Below are 17,501 nucleotides of genomic sequence, written 5' to 3' on the forward strand. Positions count from 1 at the left end.
AAGCGGGCTGTCATGTGCCTTTTACTGGGGAGTAAAGGCCAGACGGATGCCATAAAGGCCTACCATAAAGGTTTGATTGGTGTAGTGCTGCAGAGATGGTTGTCCTTCTGGAAGGTTCTCCCATCTCCACAGAGGAACTCTGGAGCTCTGTCAGAGTGACCATCGGGTTTTTGGTCACTTCCCTGACTAAGGCCCTTCTCCCCCGATTGCTCAGTTTGGCTCTAGGAAGAGTCTTGCTGGTTCCAAACTTCTTTCATTAGGTTCTTGGGGACCTTCAATGCTGCAGAAATGTTTTGGTGCCTCGACATAATCCTGTCTCGGAGCTCTATGGACAATTCCTTTGACATCATGGCTTGGTTTTTGCTCTGACAGGTGAGTGCCTTTCCGAAACATGTCCAATCAATTTAATTTACTACAGGTGGACAAATTCTAGAAACATCTCAAGGATGATCCGTGGAAACAGGATGCACCTGAGCTAAATTTTGAGTCTCATAATTAAGGGTCTGAATAATTATGTAAACAAGGTATTGCTGGTTTGTATTTGAAATAATTGTGCAAAAATGTCTAAAAACCTGTTTTCACTTTGTCATTATGGGGGAAAGTGTGTAGATTGATGATTTATTATATTTATTTAATCTATTTTAGAATAGGCTGTAACGTAACAAAATGTGGAAAGGGGGAAGAGGTTGGAATACTTTCCAAATGCACTGTAACTCCATTCTTGTGTATTTTATTCTTATCCTTTTGTGTTACTATTTTATTTGTATCTTTAAACTGTGTATTGTTTAGCGCTCCTAAGCAAGAATTTCACAGTATAGTCTACACCAGTTGTATTTGGCGCAAAAAATAAGTGTTCTTGCGTTCTAACTACCCGCAATTCAAAGTGCTCTGAACAAATAAAGGGAATCATTCACAAACATAGGCACATTCGAAAGATCTGATAACCGTATCGGTAATGTCGTATTCTCACGGGGCAGAAATCTCAGAGATCAATTGGTAAACTCTGATTTAGATATCCCTGCACAATGTGTATTTGCTCCCCTACTGGATGGAAACTACAAGTGTAATGGCTGTGCTCAATGCAATGGCACTTATAAATGTAGATCCTTCAAACACCCCCAAACAGGGAAACAGATCCCAATTAAAGGTGTTATCATGTGCCTCACTAAGGCAGTTATTTATCTTATAACTTGTCCTTGTGGTTAAAATTGTGTGGGTAAAACAAAGTGCGAATGAAAAATACAAATCTTGGAGCATTGTAGCACAATTAGCTGCAAAAACTTGACTTACCCATGTCACGGGGGTGTTCTAGTTCAATATTTCTATATTGGTGTTTTGTATGGTTCCCTTGGTCCGACTCTCATAACAACCGTGACAGAATATCCCACCAAGCAAGGACCAAGCAGTGTGATGGAGGTGAAGGAGTTTTGGACCTGGGAAGAAATTATGTGAGGTTGTGAGACCCTTCCTTGGAAGGAGACACCAATGAAGGTGGAAGGACAGCGACGACGCAGGGGACCACGTCCACAAAAACCCGAGATTTTTTTTTGGGGGGGGGGGCACGAGGAGTGGAAGAGCGGGTCATCAGTCCGGTGCCATCTGTGCCGGCTCCCCGTACTCACCGTGAAGAGCCAGAGACCATCAGGGTGGCGATGGAGAAGTTGGGAGAGAGAGATGTTATGTAGGTGTGTTCTGCATGGCATACGACCTGAAGAGCCTGTCAGCAGTCTGGTGAGACCTGTGCCAGCTCTCTGCACCCTTGCTGAAGTGCTTGTCACCAGTCCGGTGCCACCTGTGCCGGCTCCACGCACCAGGCCTCCAGTGCGTCTCCCCAGCCCGGTACTTCCGGTGCCAGCTTCCTTCCGGTGCCAGCTTCCTCTGTGCCGGTGCCCAGTCCAGGCACAGCGTTCAGCCCGGCGCCATGGTCTGATCCGGGGTCCAGGGGGGGGGGGGGGGGGCTACGACCCACACCGGAGCCGCCACTAGTCACCCCCCCTAATTAGGTTATTAAATTATTGCATCTGAGCTCCTAGAGTGTGTCAAGTATTTGGCGCAAATTACATTATTTAGTTTTTTATTTGATTTAGCCATTGTTTGCATTCAAGACCAGGTTGTTTTTATTGATCTCATTTCGTCACTGTCAGAGTAGCCATTCATTTTGGTCATTTCTGTGGTATTAAAAAATACTTTGTTAATTTTTATACCATCCTATCATGTAAACTACACCGAATTGCATGAAATGCGTTTATCAAAGGCAAAAAATGTCCAGACCCTGCTAAAAGATTTTCCCCATGTGTGGAAATCCTAAAAACACGTCTGCTGAACAGTGCAAATGCGATTATAGGTGCATGCAATGTAGATAAAATAAATAAACCTAACCTACTGTACCTACTGCCATGATACTGCCATGATATGATAGCACCATGGTCATGTTTTAAACCAATGCATAATTCATCAGACACACACATTCCACAAATCAATGTCAACCCATGTTGGTTCAATGTAATTTCACATGAAAACAACGTTGATTCAACCAGTGTGTGCCCAGTGGGCTGCTTCCGCTGGTTATTTTTCACCCAATGCCTGTTAGAATAAAAAATGTATAGGACACTAGAACATTTCAGGGATTTTTCTGCCATAGAAACCCTTGGGCAGAGGGCCTCCCGAGTGGCATAGCAGTCTAAGGCACTGCATCCCAGTGCTAGAGGAGTCCCTACAGACCCTGGTTCGATCATGGGTTGTATCACAACTGGCTGTGATCGGGAGTCCCATAGGGCGGCGCACAGTTGGCCCAGCATCGTCCGGGTAAGGGGAGGGTTTGGCCAGGGGGCTTTACTTGGCACACCTCGTGGCGGGCCTGCAGGCTGACCTCGCTCGTCAGGTGAACGGTGTTTCCTCTGACACATTGGTGCAGCTGGCTTCTGGGTTAAGCGGGCAGGTGTTAAGAAGCACGGTTTGGTAGGTCATGTTTTGGAGGATGCGTGACTTGACCTTTGCCTCCTGAGCCCATTGGGGAGTTGTAGCGTTGAGACAGGATCAAAATTGGGGGTAAAAATAAATAAATAAATAAACCCTTGGGTGGCCTGCCTAAGCGTTGTTTCGTGATGCATAAAAAAAATCTAGATATATAATTTTGGGGGTTGAAATACATTTTCTGGATTGAAAAATGCTTTCAGTGTAAACTTAAATGACTACAACCAAATATAAAGTATGTAGAAAAGATAATGGACCTATCACTTTTTTAATAATCTTTGAGATTTAACAATCACCAAAATAAAATCTAAACAGTCAGGGGAATAGAAAATTCCCAAAACAATACATTCACCCGTATTGATTTTGTTATTAAGTCGGAGAAAAATAACAGCATTAGCCATGGCAAAATGCATAGAATTGCAGGAAATTATCTTTAAAACTGTAAAATGTTCTCTCAGCTACATGGCAGAATTTGTCAAATTCCTGGAAATTAGCTATAGCTCTCAGCTACATGGAAAAATGTGTAGAATTGCAGGAATGTATCTTGGCTCCATGGAGAAATTCAGAGAATTGCAGGAAATTGGCTTAAAAACTTGCTGACTGCACCCATTGCCATGGCCACCATCATCCAGAAAAAACTTGCATTTTGCAAGGACTTGAAAGTGTCTGTGTGTGTGTATGCGTGCGACAGCAGTATTTCAGTGAGAAATTATGGCCAATGTTTTTCTCCTGGGGTTCTGTTACGAGGCTAGCAGCTATAATCCTAGTGTTTGCACAGCGACGCATACATGGTGCTACAGCCAGGATATGGCACGCACACACACACACACACACACACCTATACTGTATTTCCCAGAAACAAACTCAGCACCAGAGTTTAGGACCCCTCTATCACCTTCATCTAAAATAAATATCTTACTTAGTTTCAATGGAAAATGAGCCCGCCTAAGAACAAACCTAGGGTAAACCCTGAATGACTATGATCCTTCCCCACTTAGGTACGATTTAACTGTCATCTGGGGTAATTCTCTACCTCCTAGTGTTGACATAAAAGAGCCTAAAGAGATTTAGGGAAACACTTTAAATGATAATGTCCCTTTTATGGTAATGGGCCTTGACATGATGCTCTGAGTCTTTACTGTCCGACTGTATATCTATCTGTCTACAACCCGCCCCCTCCCCACCCCGACTTAGCCCCTACTGCTACAGATAACACATGCCGACATGCACATATTAATAGCATATTATGTTGCCACATACTGACTCGATTGAAATTGAAATCGGTCTGCACACATAACACGTTAGTCTCGTGGAACCAAACAAGTGGTGTCTGCCGCGTGCAAGATTAATAACATAAGCATCTGAATCTCTATAGTATCAATTTAATGTTTTGGTGCTTGCAGTCCTGAATGCTGCATCAGGGACCTCTGCATCCCAACAAGGAACACTCTGGGGGAATCACTTTTAACATCACTTTTACCAACACGTCTCCTGCACCACAATAGGCTCTAACACTCTGGAGCACTTATTCTCTACCCACAGAAACGCATACAAGACCGTCCCTTGCCCTCCCTTCGGCAAATCTAGTGCAGAAGTGGTCTGACAAAGCGGAAGCTAAGCTATAAGACAGCTTCACTAGCACAGACTGTAATATGTTTAGTGATTCATCCGATAACACTGAAGGGTTTACCACATCAGTCACAGGTTTCAGCAATAAGTGCATTGACGACATCATCCCACACAGTGACCATACGTACGTACCCAAACCAAAAGCCATGGATAACAGGCAGTGTCTGCACCGGCCTAAAGGCTAGAGCTACTTCTTTCAAGAAACAGGACACGGACATGAATGCTTACAAGAAAGGCCACTACGACCTCCAACGTCAATATAGGACTAAGATACAATCCTACTACACCGGCTCCGACGCTCGTCGGATGTGGAAGGGTTTGCAGACTATTACGGATTACAAAAGGAAACCCAGCCGTAAATTGCCCAGTGATGCAAACCTCCCAGATGAGCTGAATGCCTTCTATGCCCGCGTCGAGGCAAACAACACTGAGCCAGGCATGAGAGCCCCTACTGTGTGATTTTGCTCTCCGTGGCCGATGCAAGTAAGACTTTTAAACAGGTTAACACTCACAAGGTTGCTGGGCCAATTGGAATGCCAGGTCGCATTCTCAGAGCATGCGCAGACCAGCTGGCAAGTCTCTTCACTCTTTACTCCTTGTATATAGCCTTGTCGTGGTTATGTATTGTGCTACTATTTTCTATTTTTATTTGCTAATTTGTTCGTAATTTTAACTCTGCATTGTTGAGAAGTAAGCATTTCATGGTCAAGTCTACACCTGTTGTGGGACAAATACAATTGGATTTGATTCTACTTGATCAGACAGTCTATGTCATAGCATATTTGTCATAGTGGTAGAAAATCATTCTCTAACACCCTTCTTCCTAGACCCCTTTTTCTGAAAATGGGGCAGTGGGAGGTGTTGGTAATCATGGTTTAGCAAACACACACACACACACACACACACACACACACACACACACACACACACACACACACACACACACACACACACACACACATTACTGCAGTGATGAGAATCTCTCGCCCACCGGAGGTTTAAAACACGCAGAACTGCAGATACTAAAACCTCCCCTAGGCTAGGCTACAAAACCGCAGTGTCCAGAGGGAGAGAGAGAGGGGAGGAAGATAAATACATATGGAAAGATATGGTATACTGTACTTTGGTAGAGCTAGCTAGATGGAGAGAGAGAGAGTGATGGCGAGAGATGTAGCGAAGGAGAGAGAGGGAGGTGTGAGTGTCTAAATGAGATATCTCCTCTGCCCGACCCCAGTTACCCCAGCATGCTACATAAGCTTCCCTCCATTAGCAGTCAGGCTGAGGAGTAGCTCACTCCTGTGGCCAACAACAAGGCTTCTGTGGAGTAAATCTCGTAGGGAGACAGAGAGTACTGAGTGGCCAACCATTACAAAAAGATGCTACCCTACATGATCTTATAAAGTCTTATGTGGCTTCATAAGAGAGCTGTAAATGTAACCCATACCCACCCAGGGACAGATTAAGAAATCATAAACCCTGGGGCTTTATTTATAAAATTATTTTAAAAAATAAGCCTTTTTTAAAACACATTTCATGCAATTCTATATAATTTACATGACAGAATAATATTTTTTTATACCATACAAATAACCAAAATGAGTGGCTACTCTGATCAATCTGGTATTGAATTCAAACAAACAATAGCCCAGGCCAATAAATCAACACACAGATTGTACAATATTAGGAGGATATACTGTGCCTTTGGAAAGTATTCAGAGTCCTTGACTTTTTCCACATTTTGCTAGGTTGAAAAACAAATGATAGTCCCACTAAGAGCATACCAGATGGGATGGCATATCGCTGCAGAATGCTGTGGTAGCCATGCTGATTAAGTGTGTCTTGAATTCTAAATAAATCACTGCCAGTGTCACCAGTAAAGCACCCCCATACCATCACACCTCCTCCTCCATGCTTCACGGTGGGAACCACACATGTGGAGATCATCCGATCACCCACTCTGCGTCTCACAAAGACACTTCTTCTTACTGATGACCTTTAGTAGTGGTTTCTTTCACCATCGTTACACGCACCTGCACGTCATCAGACGCACCTAGACTCCATCACCTCCTTGATTACCTGCCCTATATATGTCACTCCCTTTGGTTCCTTCCCCAGGCGTCATTGTTTCTGTTTGTTTCCTGTCTGTGCGCTGTTTGTGTTTCTTGTTTTGTTCAATTGTTTATTAAATTATGCACTCCCTGAACATGCTTCCCGACCCCCAGCGCACACATTATACGTTACTTGAACTCTGTGAAGCGTTTATTTGGGCTGCAATCTGAGGTGCAGTTAACTTTAATGAACTTATCCTCTGCAGCAGAGGTAACTCTGGGTTTTTCTTTCCTGTGGCGATCCTCATGAGAGCCAGTTTCATCACAGCGCTTGATGGTTTTTGCGACTGCACTTGAAGAAGTTCTTGAAATATTACGGATTGACTGACCTTCATGTCTTCAAGTAATGATGGACTGTCATTTCTCTTTGCTTATTTGAGCTGTTCTCGCCATAATATGGCCTTGGTCTTAACCAAATAGGGCTATCTTCTGTATACCACACCTACCTTGTCACAACACAACTGATGGGCTCAAACGCATTAAGAAGGAAATAAATTCCGCAAATTAGATTTTAACAAGGCACACCTGTTAATTGAAATGCATTCCAACTGAAGCTGACCTCATGAAGCTGGTAGAGAGAATGCCAAGAGTGTGCAAAGCTGTCATCAAGGCAAAGGGTGGCTACTTTGAAGAATCTCAAATATAAAATATATTTTGATTTGTTGAACACTTTTTTGGTTACTACATGATTCCATATGTGTTATTTCATAATGTTGATGTCTTCACTATTATGCTACAATGTAGAAAATAGTCAAAATACAGAAAAACCCTTGAATGAGTAGGTGTGTCCCTATCAAGGCAGGGCCCCTCAGTTACCCACGTGGGCCCCCCTACCTCCTGAGTCCTTCTGTGGTAGGCGGTTGAAGCATATATATATATATATTGTATATATATATACAAATCTGCATTATTATTTCATTATTTAAGTCTATGGTGCAGTCAAGGTCTCTGAGACAGATTGCAAAGTATCATCGAATGTAAGTCTACACCTCTGGCCACATAAGGGGCTTAAGTTCAAATTCAAATTCAGAATATACACAGCTCTATTGAGGAAAAATAGCTTATGATTTAATGGCTCACACAAACACACTCACGCACACAAGCACGCACGCACGCACACGCACACACACACTGAAGGGCTATAGGGTTTATGTAGTAATGTCCCTCAGACACAGAGTGGGGGGTTGGGTGTGTATGTATAGATTTGACAGGCCTGTGAACAGATGGACAGGAGGCTATTCCCCAGGCTACCAGCCTTCTGCTGAATACCACAAGCCTGCCAAATCTACCCCTCCCTCCTTCACTCCTCATTATTTTCTTCTATACCTCCTCTCTTATTTCTCTCCCCTCCGCCTCTCTCCACTCCTTCTCCTGCTGTGTCACTACTCGCCCTCCTCCCCCACCAAGTCCCCGTCCATCTTTCCCTATATCCCCTCTGTCTCTCTCCTCCCTACATCCTCCCGTATATCCCTCCCTCAATCCCTCCATCCCTCTCGTCCTTGTCTTCCCTCCTGCAGAACTGGGTCCCTGTCCAAGCCCAGTTCTAATCCTCTGCTTTCCCATGTGAAAAGGAGTCGTTATCCCATCCATCCCGCTTCTCCATCCCGCTCTCTCTCTCTCTCTCCCTCCATCCCCCTCTCCTGTGTTGGGCCTAAGCCCAGTCCACAGCTCCTAGGCTTACAGCCAGGCTTTACAGCCAAACTCAGCTACATTAGATTCACACCATCTCAGTCTGGGAACCGAACAAATTAAGTGATTATGAGAGCGAAGCTGTAGTCTAAATCACATGCTAACTGGTCCTCAACACAGCCAAATCACACTAACTCTCAGGCTAAAAAAGAACAGCTCCTTCTGTCCTGCTATAGAAGGGTGTAAAGCAGGGTGTTTGTCACGTCTTGTGTTGAGAGGGAAGGGAACAAAGGGAGAGACTGTGTGTAAGCAGTTGTGTGCGCAGGTGTGTGAATGTGTGTGCAAGATGTGTGTGCTTAAAATAGACAGTATTACAGTTTTTTTTCAATTGTAACAAGCATTGGTCAATACTAAAGCCACTTTTTCAAAACGCTTCACACAGTCTGCATTACCAATGTGCATCTTGGCCAAACAGTTCATCGCACCTCCAAAACTCACTCAAAACCACCAAAACACTTCATACATGTCTCAAAATAAGCTTGTTCGACCATAACACTGGCAAGAGTTCTCACTCAGAAAGCATACACCGCCACTCATAACACACTGACCTTGAAAACACTAACAACAGGGAGCATTACATGAATTATGAACTTCTCTCTGAAGTTTGAATGATTTTTCACAGACATCAGTATTTCATTGTAGAATAAAAATGCCATCTTTTCACTTTATTGACTGTACTGAAGTATATGTAACAAGAATAAATCAGAAATGCAGCAATTTTCTTCAATAGCCTTTATTTATTTCTATATCTTTGCATATTGTAACGGCAGATTTCCTCCTCTTCGTCTGAAGAGGAGTAAGGATCGGACCAAGATGCGGCGTGGTAAAGTGTTCATGACGATTTTAATAAGAAAAGCACTGAACACTATGAAATACAAAAACAATAAACTAATACGTGAAATAACCAAACCGAAACAGTTCCGTGTGGCACAAACACTGACACAGGAAACAAACACCCACAAACCTACAGTGAAACCCAGGCTACCTAAGTATGATTCTCAATCAGAGACAACTAATGACACCTGCCTCTGATTGAGAACCATACTAGGCCGAACACAGAAATAGAAAAACATAGAAACACAAAACATAGACTGCCCACCCCAACTCACGCCCTGACCATACTAAATAAAGACAAAACAAAGGAAAATAAAGGTCAGAACGTGACAGTACCCCTCCCCCCCAAAAGGTGTGGACTCCGGCCGCAAAACCTGAACCTATAGGGGAGGGTCTGGGTGGGCGTCTGTCCGCGGGACGTGGACCTCACTTCACCATAGTTTTGGTGCGCCTCTTAGCCCGCCTCCGTGGCCTCTTTAGAGCGGCGACCCTCGCCGCCAATCTTGGACTGGGGACCCACACCACGGGTCCCGAATGGATGACAGACTCCGGCAACGCCGGACAAGTGGGAGACTCGGGCAGCGCCGGAGAGGCGGGAGGCTCCGGCAGCACCGGATAGGCAGGAGACTCCGGCAGCTCCGGAGTTAAGGGCGGCTCCGGCCGCTCCTGGCTGGCTGATGGCTCCGGCAGCTCCTGGCTGGCTAACGGCTCCGGCAGATCCTGGCTGGCTGACGGCTCCGGCAGATCCTGGCTGGCTGACGGCTCCGGCAGCTCCTGGCTGGCTGACGGCTCCGGCAGGTCCCGGCTGACTGACGGCTCCGGCAGGTCCCGGCTGACTGACGGCTCAGGACAGACTGGCGGCTCAGGACAGACTGGCGGCTCTGACGGCTCAGGACAGACGGGAGACTCTGGCAGCTCAGGACAGACGGGAGACTCTGGCAGCTCAGGACAGACGGGAGACTCTGGCAGCTCAGGACAGACGGGAGACTCTGGCAGCTCAGGACAGACGGGAGACTCTGGCAGCTCAGGACAGACGGGAGACTCTGGCAGCTCAGGACAGACGGGAGACTCTGGCAGCTCAGGACAGACGGGAGACTCTGGCAGCTCAGGACAGACGGGAGACTCTGGCAGCTCAGGACAGACGGGAGACTCTGGCAGCTCAGGACAGACGGGAGACTCTGGCAGCTCAGGACAGACGGGAGACTCTGGCAGCTCAGGACAGACGGGAGACTCTGGCAGCTCAGGACAGACGGGAGACTCTGGCAGCTCAGGACAGACGGGAGACTCTGGCAGCTCAGGACAGACGGGAGACTCTGGCAGCTCAGGACAGACGGGAGACTCTGGCAGCTCAGGACAGACGGGAGACTCTGGCAGCGCTGGAGAGGAGGAAAGCTCTGGCAGCGCTGGACAGGCGGGAGACCCTATAGGCAGAAGACGGAGAGACAGCCTGGTGCAGGGGGCTGCCACCGGAGGGCTGGTGCGTGGAGGTGGTACTGGATAGACCGGATAGACTGGACCGTGCAGGCGCACTGGAGCTCTTGAGCACAGAGCCTGCCCAACCTTACCTGGTTGACAACTGCCTCTGATTGAGAACCATACTAGGCCGAACACAGAAATAGAAAAACATAGAAACACAAAACATAGACTGCCCACCCCAACTCACGCCCTGACCATACTAAATAAAGACAAAACAAAGGAAAATAAAGGTCAGAACGTGACACATATAGTAATTTACTTGTGAAAAATAAAAAGCTGAAACAAAAAACTAATTCCTGAAATTCCAGGGCGGCAATAATAATTACAAAAAAAAACATCAACAACATGTATAGTATAATCACTCATACTGTACAGTACTGTGAGGGTTCTAGTTCTCCCTCTCTCCTGCATTTGGCCACAAGTTCTCATCAACATCACATCTTATGTCTTCTCTGGCGATGCATCTTGGAAAGTGCCTTCTGGAATGCCTAATCCAACCCTGCCACTCTTCTCTCCCCAACAACCTGTCTTCCTTGATCCATGTTTCCAAACTAAATTATTCTGAAGCCGTCCTCTTATGTCTGTTTGGTAACGAGACTAAATTCAGGACACTTGTGTAGGCTTTCAGCTGAAATTGCAATCAGCTGTGTTTGGAATTATTATATATTCTGCTGAGATTTTCTATATATTTCAATCTGGTTACTGCAGACATGCACGACATTTGCCATCATTCTGTTTTGAATGTGTGTTTTAACAGTTTTGGAAACAGTGTGTTAGCATTTGAAAACATGTGCTGCAAATATATAGTTTTGCAGGTGGCGGAGTACCTAATGACAAAAGGGTTCATGGATTTCGGAGAATGTGGTCATTGAATGCATTTTGTGTGAAAGCAATGAAAAATGATTCACAGTTTGGTCCACATACACTTCTGTTTCACTGACTGTAGCCACAAGGCTACTTTGACCAATGCATGTTAGCAATTGTACTGTAATGAAGATGGTCATAAAGAGGAACTCAGTCGCACACGCACACACAGTCCTGTTTAAATAACCTTGTGGGCACACACAATTTATAACCATTCAAAATCCTATTTTCCCTAACCCTAACCCTTACCCTAACCCTAATTTTACCCTTAACCCCAAAACCGAACCTTAACCCTAAACCTAAATCCTAATCCTAAAACTAACCGTAACTCCAAAACCTAATTCTACCTTAACCCTAAACCCCCTAGAAATAGCATTTGACCTTGTAGGGACTAACAACATGTCCACAGTTGGTAAAATGTTTGTTTGTTTCCTATTCTTGTGGACACACACACACACACACACACACACACACACACACACACACACACACACACACACACACACACACACACACACACACACACACACACACTCACCTCGTATGATGGCTAGCTTGGCGGTGGTGGCCACCTCTCCCTCAGTGTTGCGGGCCACACACTCATAGACATTCTCATCTCGGGGGGCCCTGAGAGGCTGGATCCTCAGCACGGCCCCTGCTCCATCATCAAACTCTATCGTCTAGGGGAGAGGAGGAGATAGGGAACAGTCAGGAAACAGAAAGTGGAGAAACAGAAACCGTTTGGAATGAGGGGGAAAACAAGAGGAGACAGAAACAAGGACAAAGAACCAGGAAGAGACAGAAACCAGGACAAAGAACAAGGAAGAGACAGAAACCAGGTGAGTAACCAGGAAGGAGACCAATTGGGAACGAAAGGAAAAGGCCAATGTTCAGGGGAATAAAAACAAGGAGAGAAGAGCAGGTCCAACAAGTAACAAAACAAAACCCCTAAAAATGGCTAATAGACAAATATGATCTTTACAGAGTGGAGAATGGAGGGAGCTCACCTCTATGCGTTGGGAGTTGACCTTCTTGCCTTTCTTGTTCCAGTTGACCATGGGCTTGGGGTCACCTGACGCCTGGCACACAAATGAGGCCACGCCTCCCGACACCCCAATCTGGTCTCCGGGAATCTTGGTAAACTTGGGCGCCGCTGGCATAGACAGACAATTCAAATCAATTAAAACTTTATTGTCCTCATAGGGAAAATCTGTAGCCAGGAGTCCAAGACATAATGCAGTTCAGAAAACAAACATCCATAAGCAGATAGATAGACAGACACATCCAAATGATTAAACATTAATTTAGAATGATGGTACTAAAATGATTTTGCTTAATATTTTCCCAATGTAAATATACATGAATCATAATTGACATTTTAACAGATGCTCTTATCCAGAGCAACTTACAGCAGTAAGTGCATACATTTTTATACTTGGTCCCCTGTGGGAATTGAACCCACAACCCTGGCATTGCAAGCACAATTCTCTTCCAACTGATCCACCCAAAGATAGACAGCTCTCTCTCAAGAGATGCTAACTAGCCCAAAGCCGTGGACAGGAAGAGAGATACATGACATCACTGAGTCGTGATGGACATGGTGATTGGCCGCTAAGTACAGTTCACTTCCTGGCTATCATTTAGAGGACATGACCAAGGACTTCCTGTGTGTCATCTATAAAAGATGTGCTTCAGCTTCACAGGAGAAGGTTTTTTCACTACCCTGGGGCACGCTACTCCACTATGCAGCACAGATTGTGAGAACACATGGGTGGGTGCTACACGGGTGGATGAAAAGGTGTGGTGGAAATTCACAGCAGATAATTGGCTTTAATGTATTAATATCACACATACCCCTTTTCAGCCTCTGCAGTAAATTATAATGAAACAAGGAGACCATTTTGAGTACAAGGATTTAGGGATTGCATTAGCACATACATTTGGCTCTTCATTTATACTCTTTATGTTTCTAAAGTCCAGTTCTAACAGACAAGACAGTTGTATGCAGTTTTAGAACACAGTGTGCTTGATCTGAACGGTCTAGGTTTAGTTTTAGAACACAGTGTGCTTGATCTGAACGGTCTAGGTTTAGTTTTAGAACACAGTGTGCTTGATCTGAACGGTCTAGGTTTAGTTTTAGAACACAGTGTGCTTGATCTGAACGGTCTAGGTTTAGTTTTAGAACACAGTGTGCTTGATCTGAACGGTCTAGGTTTAGTTTTAGAACACAGTGTGCTTGATCTGAACGGTCTAGGTTTAGTTTTAGAACACAGTGTGCTTGATCTGAACGGTCTAGGTTTAGTTTTAGAACGTGCCATGTCGGCTGCTAGAGTTTCCGAAATGCAGTAATGCTTATTACTAACAAGCAAATAAAAATCTATTTCAGGCACACAAATTCCATCATCTTGTCAAGCTACTTCATACACTTTTCTCTCCTCTCTCTCGCACACGGTCTTATACTGTCCCTCCCTCCCTATGTCTCTCTGCCCATCTTAGAATGTCAGACTCTTCCTCGGCAAGCCCAGAGTTCTATCCCTCTGCGTCTGTTACCATGGCAGCCAGCTTCACTCCTCCTCCGTGGCGGAATCAGTTCTATCCATCAGGGCCAAGCCGGCCTGACCCTCACCATAACAACCTCCCTGCCTCCCTCTCTTACCGCTCTCCCACCTCTGTCTGTCACTCTATCACTGGGCCAGCTCCTCCTGTGTTGATTCAGTTCTACAATAGAGAGGCAGAGCAGCTGAAGAAGAAAAAAAACACTGCAATAACTCCCCCAAAAATCACCGAGAGACGGAAAAGCTCTCTGGCTTTACTCCCTCCCCTGCTAACTTCACACTTCAGTGAGTACCAGTCACACAGCAGCCAGCCCACCTCTGAGCTGTGAGGTAAAGTGCCTGAGCAGAAACCGAGAGAAACCTCAACGATACTTTTCGGGGGGAAAAAACGGAGTATTATTGGAGCCTTTTTACCATACACCGTCACACACTCTGTCAGTTGTGAAGTGTTGCACTTGGGAACAGGCAGCACTTTGGGGAGCTGTGTTAGAGGGTTGATTTCACATTCAACATTGGTTTACATTTCTGCACTGTCACTTTCAAAGACATTATTGTGCTATTCCCGCTGCACACTAGAACCAATTCTAATTACATGGGTGCAACTACCGGCCTCCAGCTGCATTCTGTTCTGGTTAGAGCCTTTGGTTCTGATTGAAACAAGACATACATATTGGTTTTCCTTTCATGAAAAATTCCCCCGAATTTGGTGAGGATAGTCAAGAATGCAGTCCGCCCCTTTAAAGGCTGAGTAGCCTTGACTCCTTGACTCCCTGGCTGCCAGTGGGATATAATGCTAGACTTCAGACTTACATGTATCTGGCCTATCATAATGAAACACCACATGGCTATGATTATCTAATAGCAGTGCTGGGAAGGTGTAATGTGCAGATGTGCGTCAGTAGGTAGCAAGTGGGTGTCATGATACTATAATCACCCCCACTACGACTGGAGGCTGGAAATTAGATCCGTCCGGACAAGTCTGACCAGATCACTCAGGTTCACTGTAAATCCATACCAATTACAGAAGTGGCCTATAATTAGGGTCCAGGGTTTTTCCTGGTCAGGTTACATGGTCAAGAAAAATGCAAGGTCCTAGCCACCAACCAAAACAAATATTAACACGGGCACTCCATCAGTGTAAGAAATATGGTGGTTCAGACTGCTCTTTTTGGGATGCTATTTTCTTTGAGTCACAGAGCAACACTTGGCAGTAATACCTCTAGGTAACACACTGTCCTTAAAATGTTGAACTGTAAGACATATCAAGGCATGCTTTCATAAAGTAACCGCAATGTGATGACTAACTATAGGCTGACTTCCCCTCACTGCTCATCAGTGTCAAAAAACCATTCATGCTCTTCAGTGCCACATACTTCCGTAGCGTTTTCTGTGCTGCAGTGTTAAAATGAGATGTGTTCTCTGTTCACCTGTCTTACTGTCGATCCATAAGACAAGACATCTGTTGGCATGCTTTGATGAGGGTGACAATCGGATAAGCGCTGACGTGTGTGTGCTGCTTATTGGTGTAATAAAACCACCACGGCCCTGACAGATCTTGTTAAACACCCATCACCGCAGAAACAGACAGGCAGACACACCTTCACCGGTCCACCTCCAGCACAACACCACGTCACCACTCACTGCAGCTAGCGTTGACCAACACAACTCACTGTTACAGACGCTTGTCAGCATAGAGGGAGAGAGAGGGATAGAGAGAGGGTGAGGTAGAGAGATAGGATGCATCGACGGCCATGCAGACAAACGGACAAACCTACACATAAACAAATCGACCAATTGGAGGACATACCATACAGACACATGAACTAACACACCCACACAAACATAAATCTGTAGTGTGTTACTTACCTAAGGCGTCCGAGAGGTTAGGCAGGGAAGTGAGCACCAGCAGCAGTGGCAGCAAAAAAGGGGGGTAGAGGCAGAGGCAGTACCCAGGGCGAGGCACCCTGGACTGGGCTACGGTTCCGCTAGGACTGGAGGGAACCATGGTACCTCCGGCGACTGGGGATGGAGGTGGGGGATGGGGGGGGGGGGACTTCACTCAACAGGGCTTGGCACTCTGTGGAACAACAAACAAACCCATAAAAACAAATGTGTTCAAATAAATACGGGGGAGAGAATATCCTTTTGAAGAACATTAAACCGAGTCGATGATCATACCGGATTTGGTCAGTTGAATAAAAAACACTTTTGACTTTGGATTGACAGGTCGAGCGAGCCTCTGCATGTGTATACAGTAAACACCCATAAATAAAAGGAAGGTGTTGAGCCCAGTACAGACAGTATCCTCAGTCTATCCACCCACTGTTTTTCGAGCCTTTCTACTGGCACAGTCTTTCCTCACTGGCCACAAACATACACACAAACCGCACATAAAACTCTAATATGGAAACACTCAAGCAAAGATGATATAGGAGCAGAATGGGTGTTCATGCCATCTCGGCACCGTGCAATATTCAATAAGAGCGTAATATCTATAATGTTAGATGGCGAAGGCCCCCTATAATAGATGTCCTGTGGGTAATCCTAGTCCAACCAGGGGGATCAGGCCTGACTCTTCTTTGCCTGGGGAGGATTTTTTTTTTATATCCCTGACAGGAGAGGAGATATTCAGCCGAGCTCTGCAGAAGCTCCCCTTCCAGGAGTCGATAACTCCTCCAGTCGCATCGATCCCTCCCTCTTTCCTTCTCTACCTCTATTCCTACCTCACCCCCCCCCCCCCCCCCCCCCCCCCCGTGTGGGAACGCAGGTGTGAAACCAAATGAGACAGGCTTCTTTGTTCCATCCTGTTCAGAACGGATGGAAGACACACAGAGACACAGATAAAAGTGCGCACATACTTATATAGATACATACAGATTAGAGGAACACACATGTTTACAAGGATGTTGACAAGCAAGTGCACACACATCCTACACTTCCCACAGTTATCTACAGTTTCCCACATCCAGTGAAAGTGTTGAACGTGGTTCCCTAATACAGGGACTTTCTACCATTTCCGGTCGAGAGTTCCATATTAAAACGTATATGGAATTCTCTAGCTCTTATCTGACACGCTTAAAGGCATTGGAGTCTGGCTCTTTAACCCGCCGAGCTCTAAATATAACCGGTCTATAAACATATCTGCCCATCTGACATATATTTCATGGAGCGCTACTTCCCTCCTTCCCCCCCTCTCTTATCTAGGCTTGGAGAGAAGTTCCTAACAGATAGGGAATCGAAGAGCTTTCAGGATCTATTTTTCAATTCAATAACCTAATAGCTACAACCTAATCAGAGATCGTCCAAGTGCCATTCCATCCACCACGATGAAGTCTCCTCTTAAAGAAACTCAATTTGTTAGCTAGCATCATCA

General features: G+C 45.4%; 1 protein-coding gene across 4 annotated transcripts in view; it reads right to left on the reverse strand.

Moving 5' to 3' along the window:
• LOC110508438 (receptor-type tyrosine-protein phosphatase S) overlaps positions 1-17,501 on the reverse strand; it is a 96,327-nt gene that overhangs the window by 59,016 nt on the left and 19,810 nt on the right. For all 4 annotated transcript variants that reach the window (XM_036965956.1, XM_036965959.1, XM_036965958.1 and 1 more), the window contains exons 3-5: positions 15,995-16,205; positions 12,581-12,726; positions 12,112-12,253 (exon numbers count right to left, since the gene is read on the reverse strand). In XM_036965956.1, the coding sequence (XP_036821851.1) occupies positions 12,112-12,253; positions 12,581-12,726; positions 15,995-16,133 (427 nt within the window). In that variant the 5' untranslated portion in view covers positions 16,134-16,205. The remainder of the gene's footprint in view (positions 1-12,111; positions 12,254-12,580; positions 12,727-15,994; positions 16,206-17,501) is intronic.

The sequence above is a fragment of the Oncorhynchus mykiss genome, chromosome 28 (assembly GCF_013265735.2).
Source record: "Oncorhynchus mykiss isolate Arlee chromosome 28, USDA_OmykA_1.1, whole genome shotgun sequence".
Classification (NCBI taxonomy): domain Eukaryota; kingdom Metazoa; phylum Chordata; class Actinopteri; order Salmoniformes; family Salmonidae; genus Oncorhynchus; species Oncorhynchus mykiss.